The 23,763-nt window shown below is 33.1% G+C and overlaps 1 protein-coding gene across 3 annotated transcripts in view; it reads left to right on the top strand.

Annotated features, from left to right (window-relative positions):
• The first annotated feature begins 3,846 nt into the window (after nt 1–3,846).
• Nucleotides 3,847–23,763, top strand: part of LOC112603050 (homeobox protein OTX1-like) — a 35,226-nt gene continuing 15,309 nt past the window's right edge. For 2 of the 3 annotated variants that reach the window (XM_025351449.1, XM_025351452.1), the window contains exons 1-3: nt 3,847–4,467; nt 14,531–14,572; nt 20,939–21,228. In XM_025351449.1, coding sequence (XP_025207234.1) covers nt 14,547–14,572; nt 20,939–21,228 — 316 coding nt within the window. In that variant the 5' untranslated portion in view covers nt 3,847–4,467; nt 14,531–14,546. Of the gene's footprint in view, nt 4,468–14,245; nt 14,286–14,530; nt 14,573–20,938; nt 21,229–23,763 lie in introns of those variants that run through there. The other variant, XM_025351451.1, reaches the window with a different exon arrangement.

Below are 23,763 nucleotides of genomic sequence, written 5' to 3' on the forward strand. Positions count from 1 at the left end.
ACAATAAAATACAAAACGACGACGATTGTCGAAGAAACAAACGCGCGTAAATCCATGAGGTCGCGGGAGCGCATATGCCGCAGCGTCAGGTACGTCGAAGAGGTAGCTCCTCTTACCTACATACATACATATGTATATATATATATATAGGAGCCAGAAGGTGTGTGTGCGTGGTGTGTATACGGTTTTACGCGACGACGATGTGTGTACGTGCCGATGAGCTGCGGCCGGTGCACATTATATTGTGTAGCATAACATAATCGACATCAAAACAACGATATAATAATATGTCCCCGGACGGCAATCCATCAAGTCGGGCGAGATGTACCTGTAATAAAAATAATGATATCTCGGGGGACCGCGACTTGGGACTACGGGTATCCCGCATACATAATATTATAATATACACGAATACGATACACCTACGCGTCGGGTGACAAATCGTCCGGCGATGACTGGGCGAGCCGGCGCGCGCGGTCGCCACGCCGATGCGAAACCGATTTATATTGCTGCTGCAGCGCAGGTACACGATTACCCGCGGTAATCGAAGATATTGTTATATTGTACTTGTACGGCGTTAATAATGACGACATAAAAATAATCAAATAATATAGTATATACTCACCGGTATGACAGTTGTATTATTACTGTCGTGAGAGCTAGAAGAATCGAAAATACTACGATAGGGTGTGTACGTCATTCATTACCACGATAGATATAGCGATGAATGATGATGCGTACAATAAATGTATTATTATAATATTGCAAGACGTATGCGAATGAGAATATACAACCTAGAAAGTGGTATTTTATACCAGGCAGAGATATTGGATATATTATTAGACTGTTAAATTGTAAAATTGTACATATAGTATATATACTTAGTGTAAGTATATGTTGTGTAATGCGTGACATTTTAGCCCACGGCGTTTTCCTGCAGAGGTGTTAGTTAAATGAGAAAACGGAAAAACACGTAGTGGGCCGGAGCAGTCAACATACATATAGGTACATAACGTACATACATATGCAAAAGGTAATGGTGTAATTATACGCGCGTTTTCTGGATTACAAAAAAAAAAAAAAACTCAGACAATTTGTTCTTATTGTCTGCGTTTTACAAGTGCGCGTATATATGTGTATAGATATTAAAAGTATACGACAACGAAAAGGGTTTTCCGCGGGGGTTTCACTGCATTATACTATAGCCATATATGAACATGTACATAATATTATATAAGATAGATGTAGGGTATATATAGCGAACCGCCCGAGGACTCTTTCTATATACCTCTCTCTCAAACTCCCTTTATATGTATAATATATATAATATATATATACTTGAAAGATTAGCGCGTTTGATCTCTCGTCCTCGTCGTTATGTATATAATATAATATATATACATATATAGGTACACGTGTATTGAATCTCGTATCACCACTCGAAAACGAGGATCTTTTCTCCCTCGTAGGTACAGCGCCCGAAGCTGTAGCTCATATATTGTTGGCAAAATTTTCTTTCCATATATATATTATATATATATATATATATATATGTATAAATATTGTATTATGTCTTTATTTCCAAGGTTTTTTTTTTCGTTTAAAAATATTTATTAACGCGGGATAGGTAAACGGTATAAGTATTTTTTCACTGTAATATACGAACAATATTATATTTATCATACATAATATAACATTAGCTGCTGCGTTGCGCTGTTATATATTCAACTATGTATTATATTTAGATACACATATTATTATTGTTATACCATGAACAGACTTGCACACATACGCATTTATATTATATTCGACGTTGTTTGGTTAAGCATCGTCACGCCTGCGGCAGTCGGTACGAAAACAATAATAATAATAATAATAATAATAATAATAATAATAATAATATAATAATAATAATAAAAAAACAGAGAAATAATAATAATCACGATTTGACGACTGCAGACTATTATATGACGGGTTGTTGTTTTCGTTTTATTTCCTTTATCTTGACGATTATGATATTAATCGTTTCGTTGCAGCTGCGGCTTTCCGCGTGGAAATGTTATGGAATAAAAAAGTAGGTAGATATACGTATAACAATAATATACATATAATAGATGTATTGTAATAATATCTACCAACTAAAATGCGTGAAAATGCGTGTTATTTTTTCTTTTACAATTCATATTATTAGAACAGATGATTTTATTAAGCGCGGGGTGGATTGAAATGGTTTATTATATACGGACTGTACAGTATTTATATAGCTAAATTGCTAAATATTACTATTATATATATAAAATATAAATATTATCTATGTGTGTGTTCAGTGTGTTCGATTACAGTCGTATTATCGCATTAAAAAATTTACAGCTATGTTTAACTAGCCATTTGTCTCCCGGTGTCTTCAAGATTTTTAATTATACCTACCGAACTACACAGTCTGCAAAGGTTTTTGTAGCTTTAGCCAAGCCGCATTTTAATATATTTTTAGTATACTATAATATTTTATTGAATATTTAATAAACAAGTGTATATATATATATACGTTTATGTATAATAAAACAAACTTATAATACATATAAATATTTTGTTTGTTTTAATTTCGAGTTTGCAGTAAAATCTGTAAATATATTTTTATAATAAGCACAAAAAATGACGTTTACAAAGTTATAACCTCAATTACTTATTTAATAAATAGCTTCATTTAAAAAAAAGACTGAAAACTTGAGTGAAGGGGAGCCATTCAATGATGGAACTCGAGTCAAAAATAATAATAAGGGTTGTGTACTTATTTATTTATACATAATAAACGTTAGAACATTTTTGTGCATAAATTAATCGACGACGAGAGAAAAATAAATTAATAATATTTCAATGTTTAACAATAACTAATTAAAAATGCGTGTCGTAAATACGCGCGGCAGTGAAACATACAATCAAACGTGAAATAAAGTGAAACTTATTTTTAAACTGTAACGCTCCACGTCAAACAATATAAAATGGACAGAATACATAGGTATACAAGCATAGTTAAAACAACAAAACTATGTATAATTATATAGTGTGTGTAGGTATATATATATATATTATTTATTAAGTTAATTACTAACGACTAGTATAGACTCTAATATAGTGACACAGATATTATTATATACTCGTAATATCATATTCAATATTACATACTCATATAGGTACCTATATTTTTTTATATGTTCAATAATTATAGTATATATAATATGCATGTCTGCAATATAATTCAATTATTCAACTGCACATATCGGGAACTCGCATTACACATTATGTATGATATACGTTATACAACGTCCGTGTATCATATACATATTATATTATTATTATCATATATATATATATATATCAATTTCTCTTTCAGAGCGCTTCCTTTCGAGAATTTTTGATTTTTTTATTATTATTTTTTTTTTTTTTTTTTTACCAACACTGTTATTATTATTTGCTATTATTACTATTATTGTTCACGTACGGAGCTCTGCGGCGTGGGTGGGCGTTACCCGAGCTTCGCGATTGGCCCGGTCGCAAGAGCGCCGACTGTCGTAGATGCAGTGAGGGGGCGAGGACGGCGGCGGCAGCACCAGGTGAACGGCGCGCGTACATCATAGCAGCCCCATCGGAAACCGCGCGCGCGGTGCACGGAACCGCCACCGCCGCCGCATCGTCATCGCCGGGCGCGCAACGGTCCGCCGGCCAGCGTGCGAGCTCCGCCCCCCGCACGTTGAGGCGTCGGTCACGGCGCGTAGTACGTCTTTCGGCCGGTAGGGCGCAATCACGGCCGCCGCCGCAGAACGACAGCGGCAGCAGCAGCAGCAGCAAACCGCGCATTACGACGAGCAGTTTACAGCGATCGGCCCGTACAATCACGTCGTCGTCGTTGCCGTAGTCGTCGCCGTCTGCCGTTGTTGTGTCATATTTTGAGACGGTGGTCTCGGCGGTCCGAACGTTCTCATTGCGCGCGTCGCACACGCCGTAATTATTCATAAATATAATACATTTTTTTTTTCTTTTTTAAACACGAGAGTCGAAGTTTTCGTTCACGTAATATAAATAAAAATATCGACTTTGACCGATAATTCCGTGTCTTCGTCACCGCCGCCACCATATTCGACTGCGTACGACGCGACGTTCTCCGCCCAAATCACACAGGCGCCGTACAACCCGTTGTTTACGTGACTAGAGCACACAAACACACAGACGGCCCCGAGACAGCTCCCGTTCGTCCGCCGCCGCGTCGTCAGCCGATGTCAACTGCAGCACGGCGCTGTAGTCACGCCGCCGTAATCGGCCGCCGACGTCGCCGCCGCCGAATCTCTCCCGTGCTGCCGCTGTTTGTCGCCGTCGCCGCCGCCGATTCGCCTAGGACTAGTTGTAGAAGCGACCGCCGCCGCCGCTGTCGTTCCGACTGAACATCTGACCGACGACTACAAACTGTACGGGGTGAGTCGTATAGGCCTGTATTAGTATTATCGTTATATTATAACATACGTACAGCTAGTGATCTAGTTTGAGGAGCTTATTCCACTCTACGTAGATCATAGCATAGATCGCAATTACTCAAACTTTGTATACTAACATTGAACGATAAGCGTGGTGATAATAATACGCGATAAACGTAAAACGGGTGCCGTCGGTCATATGATTACGCGCCGATCAAAAGACTTGATTATCGTTGCACTTAGTCGCACTGTTGGTTCTCCGACATTAATTATACCAAACGGAGATTTTTATTTATATATCACAATATCATTGTATTGTATGCTATATTTTAACTGAACTTATGATATTCTTAAATATATGACGTATATACTCGTATTATGAGACATCGTTTTCGGTATATTTTGGTCTCTGTACATTGTATCACTTTCATTACTTAAGATAATAACGTCTACCTTAATTACTTGCAATTATTCATATGATTTATTTTAATTTTTGTATTTTATGTGATAAGATTTTGAGGTAGATACCTATTTAACCTATTTAATAACGTAATAATACAGGATAAAATTATGTCATAAAAATTATAAAATTGTTGCTAGTCTGTTTCCTAAAGCACGATATTTCAATTATAAAACATTATTAAATCCCAAAGCATTAGGAACTGCGCTGGATAATAGGCAAAGTATCGGTCTACCGAGTTTTTGTATTTTTTTTAAATTTGATCCCAACTATAGCTATTGTACAGTTAAATAATTCGATTCAATTGTAATTTCTACTAATTTTTGTATTAATTTATCATTAAATTACGACCTAACAGTAATAACTAGCTAATATTTCGATCGACCAACCGAAATTTTCTTGGTAGCTCGCCAACTCAACCGGGTCTGACCAGAAACCGTCGCCGTGTTAATACATCATAATATACATAATGTTTTTATAATAAACTTATTTCAACTTATATTTCTAATATCTCTGCGCGTACCAATACTATTATTTAATATTATTTATAATAAAAAATATAAAATATACATACCTATCTATTTTGTGTTAATAAATATTTAATATTTTAATTATAAATTAATAACAATACATTTTAGTATTAAGGTGATACACAACGCGTGAAAGGTTATTATATAAATTTTAAAATTTATTTTGTATATCTATCACGCATACGATATAATATGCAATGTATAAATAATATACATATAATTCAGCGTGATAAGGGAAACGTATGATTAGTCCAGTTTGATTGTAAGCTTTTTCTCTATAGATTATTATTTATTATTATATAACTTTGCGGCAAAATAATAACTTGTTTGAAATAATTTATAACGCTGAAACCATTCGGTTGAAAATCTGTAAAAATGTGTTTTCAAAATTTTATCCCGGTTTAATGATTTTGGCTCAACGTAATGATCGCCATTATGAAAATATATACCCAACGTTTTGCTATTCACATATAATAGCGTAGAAATAAATGCTAAATTATCTTTTTTTTCACATTACAACATTAACCATTGTTATCATATTACGTTTAAAAAAAGTTGAGACCTAAGTATATATAAAGATAAAATATTAGAAAGTTAGTTATACCTAAATGAAAATAAAAATATTAATTAAGTACTTGTGCTGATAACGTTAATAACTAATGATATTATATTATTGGCTCGTGATCTACTTTAAATTTTTATTTATGATAGACAATTATTACATGATATTTATTTATTTATTTTTAATCTTTGCTAGTGTATACAAACTCTAAATATATCTTCTACTTTAATTTTAAGCGTACCTATTTGGACTACGATATATCATACGAGTATAGTTAATACATTTTATATTGTGATGAATTTGAAATTATTGTTAAATTTGTCACTGGTTTGCGGAATATTCCAATTGACTTTTATTATGGTCGTCGTGTTTATATTCCGTGGTTTCAGCTGCTTATCTGTAGAAGCGCGTGCCAACAGAAGCTAACGACACTAACGGAAGTAATTCACGATAAGAATATTTCTGCTGCTGCTGTTACGGCTAGTCTTGCAACCTGCAGCAGGTATGGCAAAACTGCGTCTGACCGGATGTGTCGTAAAAAAAAATGTAAATAATTAATAAAATCTAAAAAAATTACATTAATTATCGTCTATCGACCTATATATAATAATAAAAATCATAAACAATCGTCGTTCGTTGTTGTCCGCCGCCGTTGTGAATTCCGTTATAATATTATACCACAACCGCATCCGACTACGACAATGTTTCCGCCCCACAAGTTTATAATAGTAATTACTAATTATTTTGCGAGTAAATAATAAGATTTTATTATATTAAAGTTCTATAGGTGATAACAGCAGTGGTTTCTAATATTTTCTACACGTAGTGTGTACGCGATCAGTTTTGATTAAAGTTGGATAGACTATGACATTTAACAAAATAAACTCTATTGGAAGAAAAAATAAATTAAGTGAAATTTTCTAAATTCAGTCATAAATATGTATGATGCGTGACTTTTTTATTTACTTACTTATTCTCTTTGTCTCGTTATATTTTTCATATATTTCGCATTCCATCATAGGCGTAATCGCGTAGAACAGATTTACCAAAATACAAAATAAATCAAGAATCTATCTGTATCTATAAAGTTGATGTACTAGATATTTTATAATAATAAAAATTACTTCAGTCGGAGAATATAAAAAGAAAAAAAATGTTTTAATATTAGCCATATTAAAAAAAAAATTGAAATAAGTACCAGAAATCACTAATTATTAGTCCTTCATGTATTATATTGTATAGCTGACATAGGAAGCTTTAAGTTTCATATTGAAACCAGAACAAGCTTTGAAGTCCAATTACAATGAACAAAGAACTATAATTAGTTTTTATATATTATGTTGTACCTAAATATTATATAACTACTATAGTATAGTACTATATGTACTATTTAATTTTAATTTCTATATCTTTTCTATTATTGGTAATAAGCTAACAAGTATGCCTATCTTAATGTATAATATATACATACCTACTTATACTAGTACATACCTATATTCAACAGCAGAAAATATCATGTTAAAGTCTTGAAAATGTTGTCAAGTTTCACTGCAGAGTAATTTATAAAACTTAATTTTTTATCTTATCTCTCCAAAGAACATTGTACATTTACATGGTATAGGTATGAATTTGATCTTAAATGTATGACTTTATTATGTTTCAATGTTTCGTCAATACAAAAATCGTGTAATGGTGTCAAAAAAGTATCTATTTATTGTTAATGATACTATTTTACAGTAATATATAATCACGGGGTACGGTTTCAAATCTAAATAATCTCATTTAAACTGTTTTTTAGACTCCGTAAGAACTTTGTAGTTAGACAGTATGATGTAAACATTTTTTTTTTTCTATAAAATATATACATCATCACTCTTTAGCCATTTCTATTTTGGCGGGTTTGGCTGTCGTCGTTCACACTCGATGGTAATACGAGGTAATAATATGTGCGACAGACGTTGCCTGCAGTGAATAATTTAATCTCTGCAACGGTCGGGTGGTGGTAGATCGAACTTGGTGTGCGCGTGTTGTTCCCCTCGACGTTACAAGTGTTTGTGTCGCGTTCAAATAGTTTAATTGTTGGTATATTAATAAATATCGTATACTGTCATTATGGTATTAGAGCGTAGGTAGTTGAGATTGTAGGCCGAAATTATCTCGAAAAACTACGGTAACCGATAACGACGTCGCCGCCACGTGAGGCAGAACATAATAATATAGTAGTGTGTTGTGTTGAAAAGGAATGGGTGAAGGGGGAGGGGGAACAAGACGAGTGTTGCGAAACGACGATGAGATCGTATAATAATATATACCGATGTTGTCACTTGTCGCGCGTAGTTCATTCGCGTCAAGTTTTGTGATGATCGTCGATGGGACAGGCTACTTGCGACACACATTATATTCGAACAACCGTTGTCGTCCGTATTCTATAATATTATTATATTAAAATAAATTATTACTGTTACAATAAAATTATATTGCTGAACTGTGTAAGTTCCTCGAAATTCAAACATTCTATTCTTTGATAACTTCCCAGCTCTCAATATAATTTGTCATATATATTCCATAAATATATGTACATAGTGATATATATATGTATAGCTGCCGATATCCGTGAACGTCACGGTGTAATGTTGAAGTGTTAATTAATTTTTTAATTTTTTTATCACGACCGTTATAAATTGTTATTATTATTATTATATATTGAATTAACGACGACGGTTTTTTTTTCTTCTCTAATTCTGTTCCCCTCTACACATTAAAATCAACCCTTTCCGAACCGCCCTATACGTCATATGTACGTCCCTTTTATATGCCGCTGTGTTCTAACGCGGTGCAGGTAAAAAAAAATAAGGGTTACTCCGAGTGAATATTTTGTACCATTCCACCCGGGTCGCGATAATTTATGCGTGATACGTATTATGCATGAGCGACGAATGAACGCAACGAATGAACGCGTCGGGGTTTTGCGACAAAAATCTCTAGGAGGGAGACTCGGCGTTTCGCAGCTTTTGTGCACACAATAAACAACATGGAGAGGACAACAGGACAATAATAACTTTTTCCTCACAGCTGACATCATAGACAGTCTATAACCCTGTATCAATTTAGAAACGTAAGACTTTATGCTTTTTTTTTAGTATTAGTACATGTGTGGATTATTTTCGATGTATCGTTTTAGAATCACGATATCGTTCTTAGAACAATAGTTATAGTTCATATTCATACTATAGTCTCGTTTTTAATTTTTATTACACTATAATATTATACGTTGTATACCTAATCAATAATATACGCCACGTCCATAAATAATGTATAATAATATAGTGTATTTTTTTAAATTTGTTAATGTGTTATATGATGGTAAACGTCTAACAGTTGGATTAAATTTATTGTGTACCTACAAGAGGCGGAGAAAAATAATAAAGCCCCGTTTAACCAGCTAGTTATTATAACAATAAATGTTTTCTCGTTGCAACTTAATGACACAAATATATTTTTTTTTATTTATTTATTCTTTGAAAATGTTTCAGCACACCAGGTGCTATTACAAATATATACAAATACATTTAAATGTATACGGAATACTCGCAATAATAATATTATATCTAAATCTAATTAATACCCAAATAATATAGCAGTTTAATACTAGTATAACATTCCGCCTAGTATTTTACCATACGTTATGATGTATTATTTATTGTGTTCAACAACAGTGCAGGCATTATAATAATTGATGGTCGTTTCAACGGTAGATAGTCGCTTTATGGTGCTACACAATTTAATGTCTAGAGCTCGGAACTTAATACACTTAAAAATATATTAAAATATAATATACACTTAAATATATAATACTGAATATGTATGCACTTATGCGCTTATAATAGTTCAAATATGCTTTAAAATTATGCACTTATTTTTCTCTATTCACAATTTTCATAAATACAAATATTTTATTAAAAAAATTCTTTGATATTTTATTATTCGTACTAAATATTTATTAATTAAAACAGAAAAATGTATGTCAACTAGGGTTTTGAAAACATTATACCTACAATAATACCTCGTGAAAACCCTCAAAATAAATATACACTATAAAGTATTTATTTTTTTTTTTTAATTGTTACGTTTTCAAAATATATCATAAGGATATCATTAATCATCAAATATGCAATAATATGTAGGTACTTTAAGCTTTAAGTATTTATTTTTTTTTTTTGCAGTGTGTGAAATTCAAGCCTACTACTTAGCTATAAATTTAATTAGTCAAAAAATAACATGCAAATGCAATAACTTCCGAGCCCTAGACTAATATCTAATATTATTATATATATAGGTATACTAATATAGTGTAGAAAAAATCGATCGTGGGCCCCCGCGGGTTCCTTATATGGGATGTGATGGTAAATATATAATATATTATGATCACTGCTTGCGCGGCGGCGGCGAACATAAAAATATAATATTGAGCTACTGCCGTACCATACGTCATATACAATAACGCGCGCGCCCGAACCGTTACCGCCGCGCTGGCCCGTGTTGATAATAATAATAATAATAATAATATATTATATATTATATTTTATATTATTATGTATGACGCGCGCGCGTTCGACGAGAAGTTGTACACGCGAGTTTTCCCTCGCGATGCCGATCATCACGTTATGTATTATATTATATATGTATATGTATGTGTATACAGTATATAACGCGCAAACCCATTGTTGGCGTGTAAATGGCAGCTGCTTAGAAGGCTAATTTTTTTTTTCTAAACCTAGGGGGCCGGTGTAAAAAAACAAAAAAAAAAAAAAAACCCCAAAACGAAACAATAACAACGACAATAGCTCCGATACGACGAGCACACACAATAAGGGAAAATTTCCCCTCTCGCGCCCGGTCCCCCTGCTTCACTCCCCCCACCGTAACCCGGGTTCGCGCAGTCAGTCGACGTGATGATGGCGGCATCGTCATGGCGGCCGCCGTGACGCCGGTACAAGAGCGCTAGCGATGTAGGTAATATTGTATTATTGATATTATCACGAATTATTAGGCGCGGGACTGTTAAAATTCGTGTTTCTACGTTTTCTGAGACGAAAACTCCGTTTTGAACGACGAAAACCTGTTTGAAAAGCATAGCAAAAAAATAATAAATGCCCTGGGCGGTTCCTTTTACACACTCTCAGTGTATGTGTATATATGCGGAAATAATTATTATAATCGCGTTCCTCGCATCACCGCGCGCTGTTTGCCGTGAAGTCGGTCTCCCGTTTTTTTTTCCTCGTGATTATTCATCACGTTCGACTGCCCGTGGATATCGAGCAAAATATACTCGTGTATCTATAAAAATATATTGTTTACTGCAGCTGGCAGGTACACGATTGTGAAATTACGACTGTAAGCACAAAGCTTTGGTTTCCAGCGTTTTTTCCCCTCTTTTACATTGTATATCGAGAGAAACTATGGAATATTTAAGTAGGACCGCATTCACGGTTATATATATATTGTATTGCGCGTATATATTCCACCCGTTCGGCGCGCTCATTATTTATTGATGGAGTAAAGTGTACGCAAGAAACGCGCGGCTCCTGAATCTCGGGTTAGAAATCCCTCTGTCCCTCACGGACGAAGACACGAGTCTATATTTAATGGGAAGTAGGTGTACAAGTCTGCATTATATCTAGTCAATATATGGGTATAATTTAAAGGTATAGATTAACTACATGGTTTATGCAGAAATGCTTTACGCGTCCTGTAATCACAACTATCTGCCTTATTGTATGTTTATTACAGACGCCATCTGTTAAAAATCGATTATAAAATTATCTTATAGTATTATATTTATAAAAAATTAAGTCGTCGGTAAGCATTTACAAGCATTACAATATCATAAAAAATTGACAAATAATGATCAATTAAATATATTGCTTTACATTGCAATGGTAAACAGTTTTGGTCTTTAGGTTGTAGTAACAATAATGTAGTGTTGTTTATGATAACGGTCTCTAATTTTGCCACGATACAAATAATGCACTAAAAAAAGTATTAAAATATTCGCACAAACCATGAACTAGGTTTCTGAATATTCGATTAATAAATATAAAGATATTGCCGCATGTATAATATACCTAAACATATTAAATTTTTTACACTTCGCCAATATCGACAGCAGTAATTAATTTTTCGTAATGGCCAATATGAGCAACTGTAAAGTTAATGTTTATAATCTGAAATCACAAATGACGATTCATTTCATCTTAAACTCAATTCTTAATAATATATATGATAGGTACATCATACATGCATGATATGATATCTAAATCTCCACAGCGATGATATTTTTTGAAACATATTTCTTCAATCCGCAACGGTCGCCGTCGTTAACTTCGTAATGTACATTGCATAAAAAAATTTCACGTTATCAAAGTTTGATAACAATCGTATTTTCTGTGTTTGCTGTACTCTCGAAATTTATAGGTAAAATGCTCGAGCCACTGCGATAAGCAGCATTGATACTTGAGTTACTATCAAAAACACCGAGAATTGTTAATACCAATTGTTGACACATCACAAACATATACTATATAAAACACTTGAATACGCTACGATTTTCCAATCGAATGTAGTATATATGTATAATATGTAAATGTAGGTAAATAACTATGTCTAAAATATTATTTAATAAAATATACAATATGTACATTATAGAACCTACAGCTATTTCGTAATGTTTTTCTATTTTTTAACAAGACTTATTATTTATTACAATAGGTTTAATATTAAAGTGAACGTTTAAAAATAATGAATCATTTTAAGCTTTTTAAATACGACGTAAAAATGAATTATTTTGTATTTTTTTTTTAAATATTTAGCAAATCTTAATATACCTACCTAAATTTTATTTTCGAACCCGTGGTTAAGATTGTCAAATTAATCTTAAAATTACCGCACCGGAAACCTGTAACAGTGTAAGAAAAAACAGTTTAAAAGAACCCTTTTCGTCCCGAGACCACAAAACGCCTTGCCAAATCGTTTCCGATTACATTGATGTCCTATATAGCATTTATGCCGGCGACGTTGTCGCCGCAGGTGAGACCGATCCCGTAGCACGTATAACAAAAACGCGTGACACGCCAATAGCTGGACACTGGAATCTTATTGTACATCATAATACAGACGGAGCGCGCGCCCGCGTTAAAATCAAATAAAAATCTCTTTATTATTTTTTCCAAATATGCATTCCGAGAAGGTCCACACCAGTGACAGGTACTCGTATTGGCGCGGGACAATGGCCCCGAGTCGCCCCTGTGAATTTGTAGTGTTTTTTCGTGATAATAACGTAGTCTCCTACAATATACGTGTGCGGAGACGTTTCTCGCAGCAACCGCCCCCTCGTCGACGATTTCATTTCATTTTGACGACGATATAATCGCGACGATGATGTACATCCGACACATCGGACAGCGACGGACACGTTCTAAACGTTTCGGACTGAACAAATATCGTGTGCAGTGTGCACACAATCGACCGGGACATACATATTATATTATATTTCATTTTAATGTATTATTGGTACGCACGCGTTTTATGTATTACATCAAGTAGCCGAGAACGTGGTTACCTATATGTAATTACATATACCTATCATATGTAGACATAATTATTGCTATCGTCGAGTCGCGGCTTAACCGCGATAATTACTGGTGTGGTGTCCACTCGCCGGCGGTCTGCTCGGCGTGTAGTGTGTGCCTATATAACATATATCCGTCATCGAATTATATGTATTAATAATTATTCTATCATACCCATGTGCATTAAGGACTATATATATTACTGTGTACCATAATCGTACGGCACTCGACTGCGATCGCTCTCATTGACGTCATCGTACAGCGATTGACGTACGTGTTTATTGTATTATACCTGCACGGGCACCATAACAATATTATACACAACGATATTATAATGTACGAGTACACAGTGGTTGTACGATCGTATTAGTGTATTGTAGTTGTGTAGTACCTACAGTTGTAAATCTAGTAGGTATATAATAATAGTAGTGTAATGCCTACATAATCGCTGAGTGCCTATGTAGCACGAGTACTCGACTTTTATACTCGACAGCGCAAGATGTCTACACGACGGTTTATACCAGCTAACTGCTACGCAGACACACCGTCCCGTCTACAGAGCGTTGCGAGCATAATAATATTATCGTCATCGTCGCGGTCGTCGGTTGATCGTATATAATAATAATATACGGTATTGCGGTGAGTCGAAAAATCCCAAATATGTGAATGCATAATATTATGTCTTCTATGACTTTTGATTACTATCGCGGCGGCGCGGATGAAATTCGACTACCGTCTGAGCGCGGCGTAGTCCATTATCGCTCGACGTAGGGACGCGTAAACGCGTTTCAAATCGGGGCGTCGTCTCTGCCACAGAATCTGCGATAGGATCGAAACATACCCATATTATACTAACAGTTTTTTTTCTTTTTTTTCTGTTACAGGTGTCATCGACATCTTATGTGGCCAAATAGCCTGTCATCTGGGTAAGTTTTGTACAGTTGAATTAAATATTATTTTTTCTATCTGTGTATTTCATATACAAACAACGTACCCCTCTTAGCCCAAACTATATATATATATGTATATGCACGCCTATTGCTTACGATGGTATACAAAGTACCTATCGACCGTATTCGTCATGCGTTGAAATTTTCATTATTTTACGCGCACCTAAACGTTTAACGACGATATCGGTGGCAAGTGCGACACTCGCGGCGCGGTCGATTTGGTGCTGTCCGTAAGTATATAACTTCATTGAATATAAGCGTTAGTATATGTATTATGTGTATCGTCGATTGTTCGGTCTTGTTTAGCACATATACGACGTATTAGCGCAGAATCCGGTATATTATTATATCATGTTGTGTAGTACAAACGTTCACCTCCCATTGACTATTGTACTGCTCGCGACATAATAACAACAATAATAATTATTATGGTCGGCGGTGACCATAAGAGCAGTGCGTATTATACCTAAATGTGGTGGTAGGTACGATTTTTCCCTTTCGTACGTAAATAGGCATGACGATATTTTCGTTGTAAACATTCGATTTTTAAATTTCTCCCGTTGTGTCTCAAGTTTATTCTCTCAAAACCCCAGTACCGACGCACTCTTGTTATTTTACTGTCCCCGTGGTAATGTGTTACCTTACACATCGCCATTGTCGGTTACATATAATAAAATATAAAATATTATTATTATTGATCGTATGTAAAAGACGCATTTCGTTCAAACCTGAGTGTTTTTCAAATAATAATAATAATGATGATAATACATATACCAATAATAGTAATAATAATAATAATAATAATAAACGTAAACTCAGGTTTATTGTCATTCATCGTGCTGGTACGTGCTCTGTACAAAAAAAACCGTCGTCAGAGATTCGGACGATCGGTCCTTTTTACAACAATAATATAACAATATAATATATTATAATATATAGTGTGACAATGAAAATACCACGCCACTAGGTCTAGGACCCGAGCCATCCCAACAGTACAATTATATCATATCGCGTACTAACATATTGTATGTTATAATAACATGTTTATGTACTACGGCAGACTGCGCGACGACAATTCCTAAATATCAAGTACAATTTACTAAGAACGAGTCAAAGAAATTCCAAGATTCCTGATTTTTGAACCCATTTAATTTGGTTTCATGTTTGTCGGGACTTCAAAAACCTTATTCATTTTAAGTAATCATTATAAAATCTATAGAATTGATTTTCTTGGAAATTCGGTACTTCAAAACATTATTATAATATTGAAGTCGTCAAAGAAAAGCCATATAATAACCATAATTAAAACAAAAATAAAACTAGAAAAACTTTAAGACGGTTTTTACGATAAAATATTAGTGTGAATTATGATCATTTTTATATTTTAGTATTTTACATACACATAAATGACTTAAAATTAAAATATCGTGAAAACAATTGAGAGATAACAGTGTTCTCACTTTTAAGTTTGGCCATGTGTCAATTCATACTAGTTAATGTTAAAGCTAGCAATATAAAATCGGTTCTGCAGAATGCAAATTTTGTAGGTGGTACGTTTCTTAGATTGGAGACAACACGTGTGGGTGTAGTGTCCTCTTAAGGTACTATTGTGAAATGATTCCTAAATTATATTAAGCTTTTTAATTGTTTTATTGGGACGATTATGTTCTATGACCACAATCTTTCAAGTTGGAATTATGGTATTAATTATTGCTGTCTACGTTGTCAGGAGAGACAAACCAATTTAAAGAACTAGCTGCTGACCTCGTGATGTCTGAGTTCCGCGTGTACGTAAAAGATATTTCGTAACGTTAAAATGTTTAAGTTTATTAAAAAACGGTCCCTATTCGAAATTAACTTAATTCGTTTTCGAATTGCCGAGAACCGCTGAAAAGAAATCTAAGGAAAACAAAGGGCTCTAACATCAGATAGCAAACGAAAAGAATTATGTGTAACTTTTTCCACGCTACAGTTTTTGTGTTCAAATCGTATGACTGAATCCCACATACGAAGAAAAACATTATACTTCAAATGACAATAATAACGCCTTCAAGCGGCTACGGATATAGATAATCACGGCCTGCACCATGACACATGGCACGTATTTATAATATATAGCGCCGGTCTATTTGTCGGCGAGCTTATTCTCGCTCTATATATACGAGTATGTGTGCGTGTGTGTGTGTAAGTCACAAGTGTAATAATGATGCGCAGGTAATAGGTAACCTACCCAACAGTTCCGGTGGTCGTAAAAAACTAACACATATGCACATAATATGCGCTTAACTATTGTAGTACGATTTGACTATACATATAATATAAAATAATATAAACACACATACACACACGCACGCACACACATTATACCGTAATTTCTCCGCAGTAAACTATAGCACACACAACGGGCGCGTGGGTGTTCGTGGCGGGGACCTTGTCTCTAGAAGAAAAAGAAAAAAAAGGAGAAGATGAAAAAAGACGATTTCACCGATCGACCGTTTGTTGTCCGGATGCTAACAGCGCCGTAGGTCCCCGAGCCCCCGATTACTATACCTGTACATAGTCTACAAGTAAAAATATACCTATACGATATAGTTATATTATTATATAGCGTGTATGAGTTGTTATACCTATTGCATACACCGTTTTGTCGAAAGAGTACGACTGTTGCCACGGCACACAACATAGACGCGGACGGGGCCCTTACCCGCCGGCAACCGAATACCGGAAAAGACACGTACGCGTTCGCCGCTAACAATGACCACCGCACACGCACACAACTATATGTTTGTTCGGTCGTCCGTTCATTATAATATTATATTATTATACATATACACATGTCGTATATATGCATATATATATATATAATATTATATCCAAAATGTATATCATACGCATACCCGACTTGTGTCGGCCATTGAGAAGTATTGCGTACGGTTAAGGTATAGAGGTATGAGTATATACTTGCCGTGTAATAATATTGTCTGTAATGAACATAACATTATATGCAGTGCGACGGTCGCCCTCGCTTTTCGTTCGTGCAGACACGTTGGCGCGACAGTTCTAGACTCGTAATACTGAGCGTTCAGAAGTGTCCCGTTTGTATAATATATTATTATATCGTAAAAAATAATATGCATTAAAAATCAAAATCTGTATGCACCTGATCGTTGTCATTGATGAGTTCCTCGTTTCCGATCTAATATTAATATATTTTTACCTATCAGTTTTTTTCTAGTTCGTTTCTACGAGGTCTGTTCCTTACATAATATCGTAATGCAATCGTGCACAATTAATTTATTGATTACTCGTTATATATTTAACTTTTCACGTACATACACTCGATTGATTGTGATACCTTTATTATATTATAATGTTAAACTATCTTAAAATTAAGATTTTGTTAAGATAACTCAATTTTTTCAAGCACTTAAATAATAACAACAATAATTATACACTAAATAGCGAGTTCTCTACTCAGACAATTTATTAACATTTAAAGTACCAATTAATTTTAAATAATCATAAAAAAATATATTTTAAATTATGACATAACGTATTTAAAGCATATTTTGTAAGAAAATGCATTCTTTTTAGCTTATTGAAGAACATAACTTTTTAACACAATTTTTTAATTAGGTACCATGAATTAAATTTTAAAACCTTTATTCCAAAATAATAAAAAATATGATATAACTATTCCTCGTTTCGATGTTTATTATTTATTAATTAAAACAATTTACATATATTTTATAAATCATTTTTTTATTCATCATATAAATATTTTACACGTTTTGTTTAATAGGTACTTATCTGGTATACATTGTAACGTTGTACTGTTTAATTAATATATGTTTATTTTGAAATATTTTACATATGCTGTATAAATTTTTAATGCTTACTAATTATTTTATTATTTGTAAACACCTACCTGTAAATAAATAAAATGATTTTTTATGTTTTTTTAAACTAACTAAAATAATTAGGCAGTAATATAGTTTTTTTTCTTTTCGATAAAACTTGATAGATCTTTATAATTTTTGAAACGTAATTTTTAGATTACTATATAGGTTTACTTACCGATTATTTAAACTACAATTATAATATTAGCAATTGATATTAGGTAGGAATTTAAGTAAAACAAATTGTAACTATACCAGATTTATTTTACTCGGGTATACATAATAATTTTATCTATTTCGCAATCGTTTTTTATGCGTTTATTATCTTTATTATTTTCATTAACTAATACCTACTATAATCATCTGCAATGAGTGTTTTACGATTTTATTAATTTTGTACACGAAAGCTCCGTTATTTAATATATCAATAATAAAAATATTAAAATGACTGTATTAAAAAAACAAACAACAGCGACAATGTACACTTAAATGTTAACAATCTTAGTATTTACACCGTTATATATTATAGTGTATATGATATCCTAATATCTGTGACTGTAACAATGATGGTATAAATTATAAATACAACACAAAATCATATAATATTTTTACGATAAAATCGGCCGCGCTAATCCATATCGGAGGATATAAAGATGTGTTTTCAAACTAAGCCCGATTTGGATTATGCGCAAAAAACGGTCTTTACTAATGATTTGTACCTGTATGATATTATATATTCTTAGTTTAATTTTGTTTTAATATATTATATTGTTTTATGCATGGTTTAAGTAAGCAGTACAACACAATAAATAAGTAATTTTAATTTAAATCTAATGATTATTAGTGAAATAAACATAAAATTGAAACGTAGAATGATAATTGGTAGCTTTTCTCAATTTGAAGGTCAACTTATCTTATCCAAGTCTGTGTTGCACTTGAAACCTGACGGAGTTTCTCTATCGGACCGTATAAAACCAGGATCGGTTAAAATCTTATGACGTGTATTCCATTGTTTGTATAAACTGCATTTGGAAGAATCTCTCATACCCCACGCGCTTAAAGAATTTCTCAACGTCTTCTGAATATATTATGATACCTACTCTATTTTTATTGGCAGTGTTTTAATGTTTTAAGTACCGCTTCGAATAATTTACATTCAAGTGCTTTATTATAGCAATCTACCTATATATGTACATAATTATAAAATCAGTTATTTTTTTACTATTGTACAATACTATGCGTACATGTTTTATTATAAACAATTACTCAGGTTAAATAAGTAATATTACTCAATTACATACCTTAAATGTATACTCTTTTTAATTACACGAGTAAAGATGAATTATTCGCTCAATGCATTGTCATTACCATTGGTCAATAGTCTCGTTATTGTATCAAATATGCTGGCACGATATAAACACATTCAACAAATTGCGCAATAAAAATATAAAATCAACTGAAGAACTTCCATTATAGCATAAAATATTTTCGGTAAACCAGAAGAAAAGTGTAAGAAAACTGCACGATAAATATGCACGTATACTAGGAGTCGAAATGACAAATTATTCGAAGGAAAATTATCAACCAGCTATTTTACACGCGTCTGATATTAAAAGGCAGACGTGCACATCGCTTTAAGCGTTTGATAGATTGAAAATTATTCAATATCAAAGTGGAGATAATTGAAGAATATTTCTTCATTCCAATTAGAAATATGGACGTACCAAATAAATATGGGAAGCATCTTGCATTGACGAGAAATGAGTTATCTATTATAGTTACGATTTTACGAATCAATAACGGATTTGAGAAGCGCTCGACGTAATTCAGATCTCAGATTATATAATTTAGTTCAGAACTACAAATTTAAACAAAATGTTAAAATAAAGTTGCATGTATATCATAGTTGTAGGTGACTATAATCAATAATTTTATTATTATTAGATACCGATATAGTTGTTTAAGTAGATAACTTTGATACGATCTTCATAAATTGTATTAATTCGAGACGTAAGTTTATTATATATATATGTTTGTGTGTGTATATCAAGCGTTTTACACATCATATAATACATTAATACTTATGCATATGCGTGCGTTTATACTGCAGTGTTATGTAAATGTTTCGATGCACCCTTTTATATTTCATACGGTTTATATAATATATATAAATTTCGTCGAGCCTTTTTACGTATTTTTTCAACGACACTAAAACCATCAACGCCTTTACTTCGCAAGTGCCACCGCTACGATATTTTATTATATTGTAATAATATGTTGTTTTATTTTTCGTTTTTATCTTTTAAATTTCTTTTTTCCGTACCGTAATCGTAATTATCATTGACTACCTATATTATCTATTATTTTTATTGTAAAAGCACTGGTTTTTATTAATCGTTTGCTTTTCGCATTTTTTTTTCTGTTTTTCTTTCCACTCGAACAGATGCAGCCAGGAGAGCGGCGGGGAGTTGGGCGGTTTCCCTGCTACTGCCGCGGCCGCAGCGTTTGCCGCCGCGGGTGGCTCTGGCGGCGCGCCGCCGTCACTAGGCTCGTCCATGCAGGCCGCCGCCGCTGCGTACCATCTCAAGACTTCAGCGGCGTCTTCGCCGTACGCCGCTGTCAACAGCATCGGGCTGATGGACTCGCTGCAGACCAGCATGGGCTGTTACCCGACAGCAGCTAGCCAGAACTACCACCATCATCATTCCACCACGTTGTCCCTGTTCAATCACCGTAAGCAAAATATCAATATCGATTAAATATTAAATTACTGTGTGTACCAGGACAGAGGACTAATAGACTTTAAAAAAATAAATATTAGATGTGGAAGCATTACATTTAAAAATCATTTAATATGTATTTGAATCTCTAATCGAATTTTTATTTTTATTGATCATAAAAATAGTCAATAAATGTTATTGATCGATTTATTAACTACCTAATTTGGCGTTTCATTTTTATACATGGTGTGCTGGAGTACACCCAACAATGTACGGGTGCATTTAAATTAATTAATTAAGGAATGTCGTTAGGATAATAAACGTTACTAAAAAAAAGTGCAATACAAAATTTCAAAACGAAGAACTATAGTCAAATAACAAAAATATGCCTAAATTTGTCTCAAAAATAAAAATATGTAACATAAAATAATTACAGATTAGGATTTATTGTAATATGAAACAAATTTGTATCCAGTTGGCTATTTTTTATGATAGTGCGAAACAAATATGAAAATACTAAAAGTCCTCTGTTCTACCGTATATACTCGTACATTACTGCGACATGTCCGCATTGTTTATAGTAACCATTTCACGCAAAAAATAACCACTCAGGTTTGTATAACAACTTTTTTTATATTGATTATATCAAGAGAATAAAATCGATCTGACATGGGAATTATTGTATTATGTAACAACCACGCATACATTTTGTTTCTTAACTAAGACTGTGAAGCTCGAGTGTGGTTCTTATTCGCGTGAAATGGTTTTTATAAACTATTTATGAGTGTAGTGTGGCACATTAAGTTCATGGTGATTAAAGTATAATGTACAGCTTAAACACCATGTAATATACGCACAGCGCAGTAGTCGGTTCATCGCATTTTCCCAGTACACCATTATTATGGGAAAACGCGTTATTACCTACATCCTGTATTGAATTTAGGTAGGTGATCGGGTTTCCCGCCCTGTAAGTGTAAGTGTGTCTTATGTACTCGTAACTATGATGTTGGAAAATAAAACAATGGTTTGAGTTTTGTAAGAATTATATCAATAATTTAAAATTAATAAATGTTGATAAATATACAATACCCATTATCTTTATTCATTGCCTAAAATATGCTATGTATAGTACGCATATTTGGTCATCTAATAATATAATAGTAACAAAAAATTTATTTTATAATTAATAAAAATAATAAATCATGGATATTGAACAATGATAGTTCAATTTATATTTTTTAATAATGAAATACGGTTAATTTCATCTACTAATTTTTGCGATGGTCAAATTTATGTTATTTTAACAATTAATATACAATAATATATAATTTTAATTACTGTAGCATCGACTATTAACGAATTCAATGAATGCATATTTATTTTATTAAATGAATGAATATTTAAAAGAGAAATTTATTAATTATAAATTATTGATGATGATATTTAATTCTCATCGGTCAATCAGGGTTTTTTTCCAACTCATAGTAGATTACACTATATAAAACAAAAACACCAAACAGTATAATAATGGATTATTAAAATATGATTTTCGTCATAATGATTAACGAATAACTTTTGATAGAGGAAATCATATTCGTATGGTATAAAATTCTATTTTCCTTCATGTTATATATGTACTAATATAACTAATTAAATGTCATACGCGTTCTTATGTATTTCAAATTTTAATGTTTACTACAATATAGATCAAAATATAGTTTAAATCTAAACACTCATACGATCATACAGGTAGATATGTTAGAAGATAGACATGTTCGAAATGATATTATCCTTTTCAATACTGTCAAACAGATTGTACTTTAAGAATGACCAAAGACCATCACTTTCCGAGTGCACAATTGTACTTTTTTTTCTGAGGATCAACGAAGAAATAAACCTTAGTGTCTACTCGCCCCTGCTCTACATCATATTTAGTATATTGTATACATTTTACTGTTCCATTAACGGTTATTGTTGAACGGTTTACTAATACAAATATAGCGACTTGTGTTGTTCCGACCTGAATAGACTTATTGAATGGTAGGTATACCTACCACTGTTTTATAATATTTCATACCGTGACACCTTGTAAGCAATAATAATGGTGTATTTTTATTTTACATGAATCTAATTCAAAAAAAAATCTTTTATAAATAACATGAAGAAAAAATGATGTGTGGCTCGGAACAGTAGAAAAGATTTCCCCTTTTATCACTGCATTATATGATATGTGTACCCGCGCAGCATCACATCATCTCTGGTAGATTCCTTCTTTACCTTCGACGTATAGTATATATCTATAATGATATAATTCGGGTGTGCCAAATTGCTAAATATTTTTACGCCCCGTGATCAAAATGTAGAACCCCGACTATTACTATATATAATATGATACAATAACGGGAATGGCTTACGGTAGGGATTATAATATGATAATAATAATGGGTATATTATAGTTTGTGTGTGTGACGTACTAATGTGCGGTAGTGTATATTTGTATATGTGTGTGTGTGTGTGTGTGTGTGTGTGTGTGTGTGTGTGTGTGTGT

Source organism: Melanaphis sacchari, unplaced genomic scaffold (assembly GCF_002803265.2).
Source record: "Melanaphis sacchari strain LSU unplaced genomic scaffold, SCAv2.0 Contig94_pilon_pilon, whole genome shotgun sequence".
Taxonomy (NCBI): Eukaryota; Metazoa; Arthropoda; class Insecta; order Hemiptera; family Aphididae; genus Melanaphis; species Melanaphis sacchari.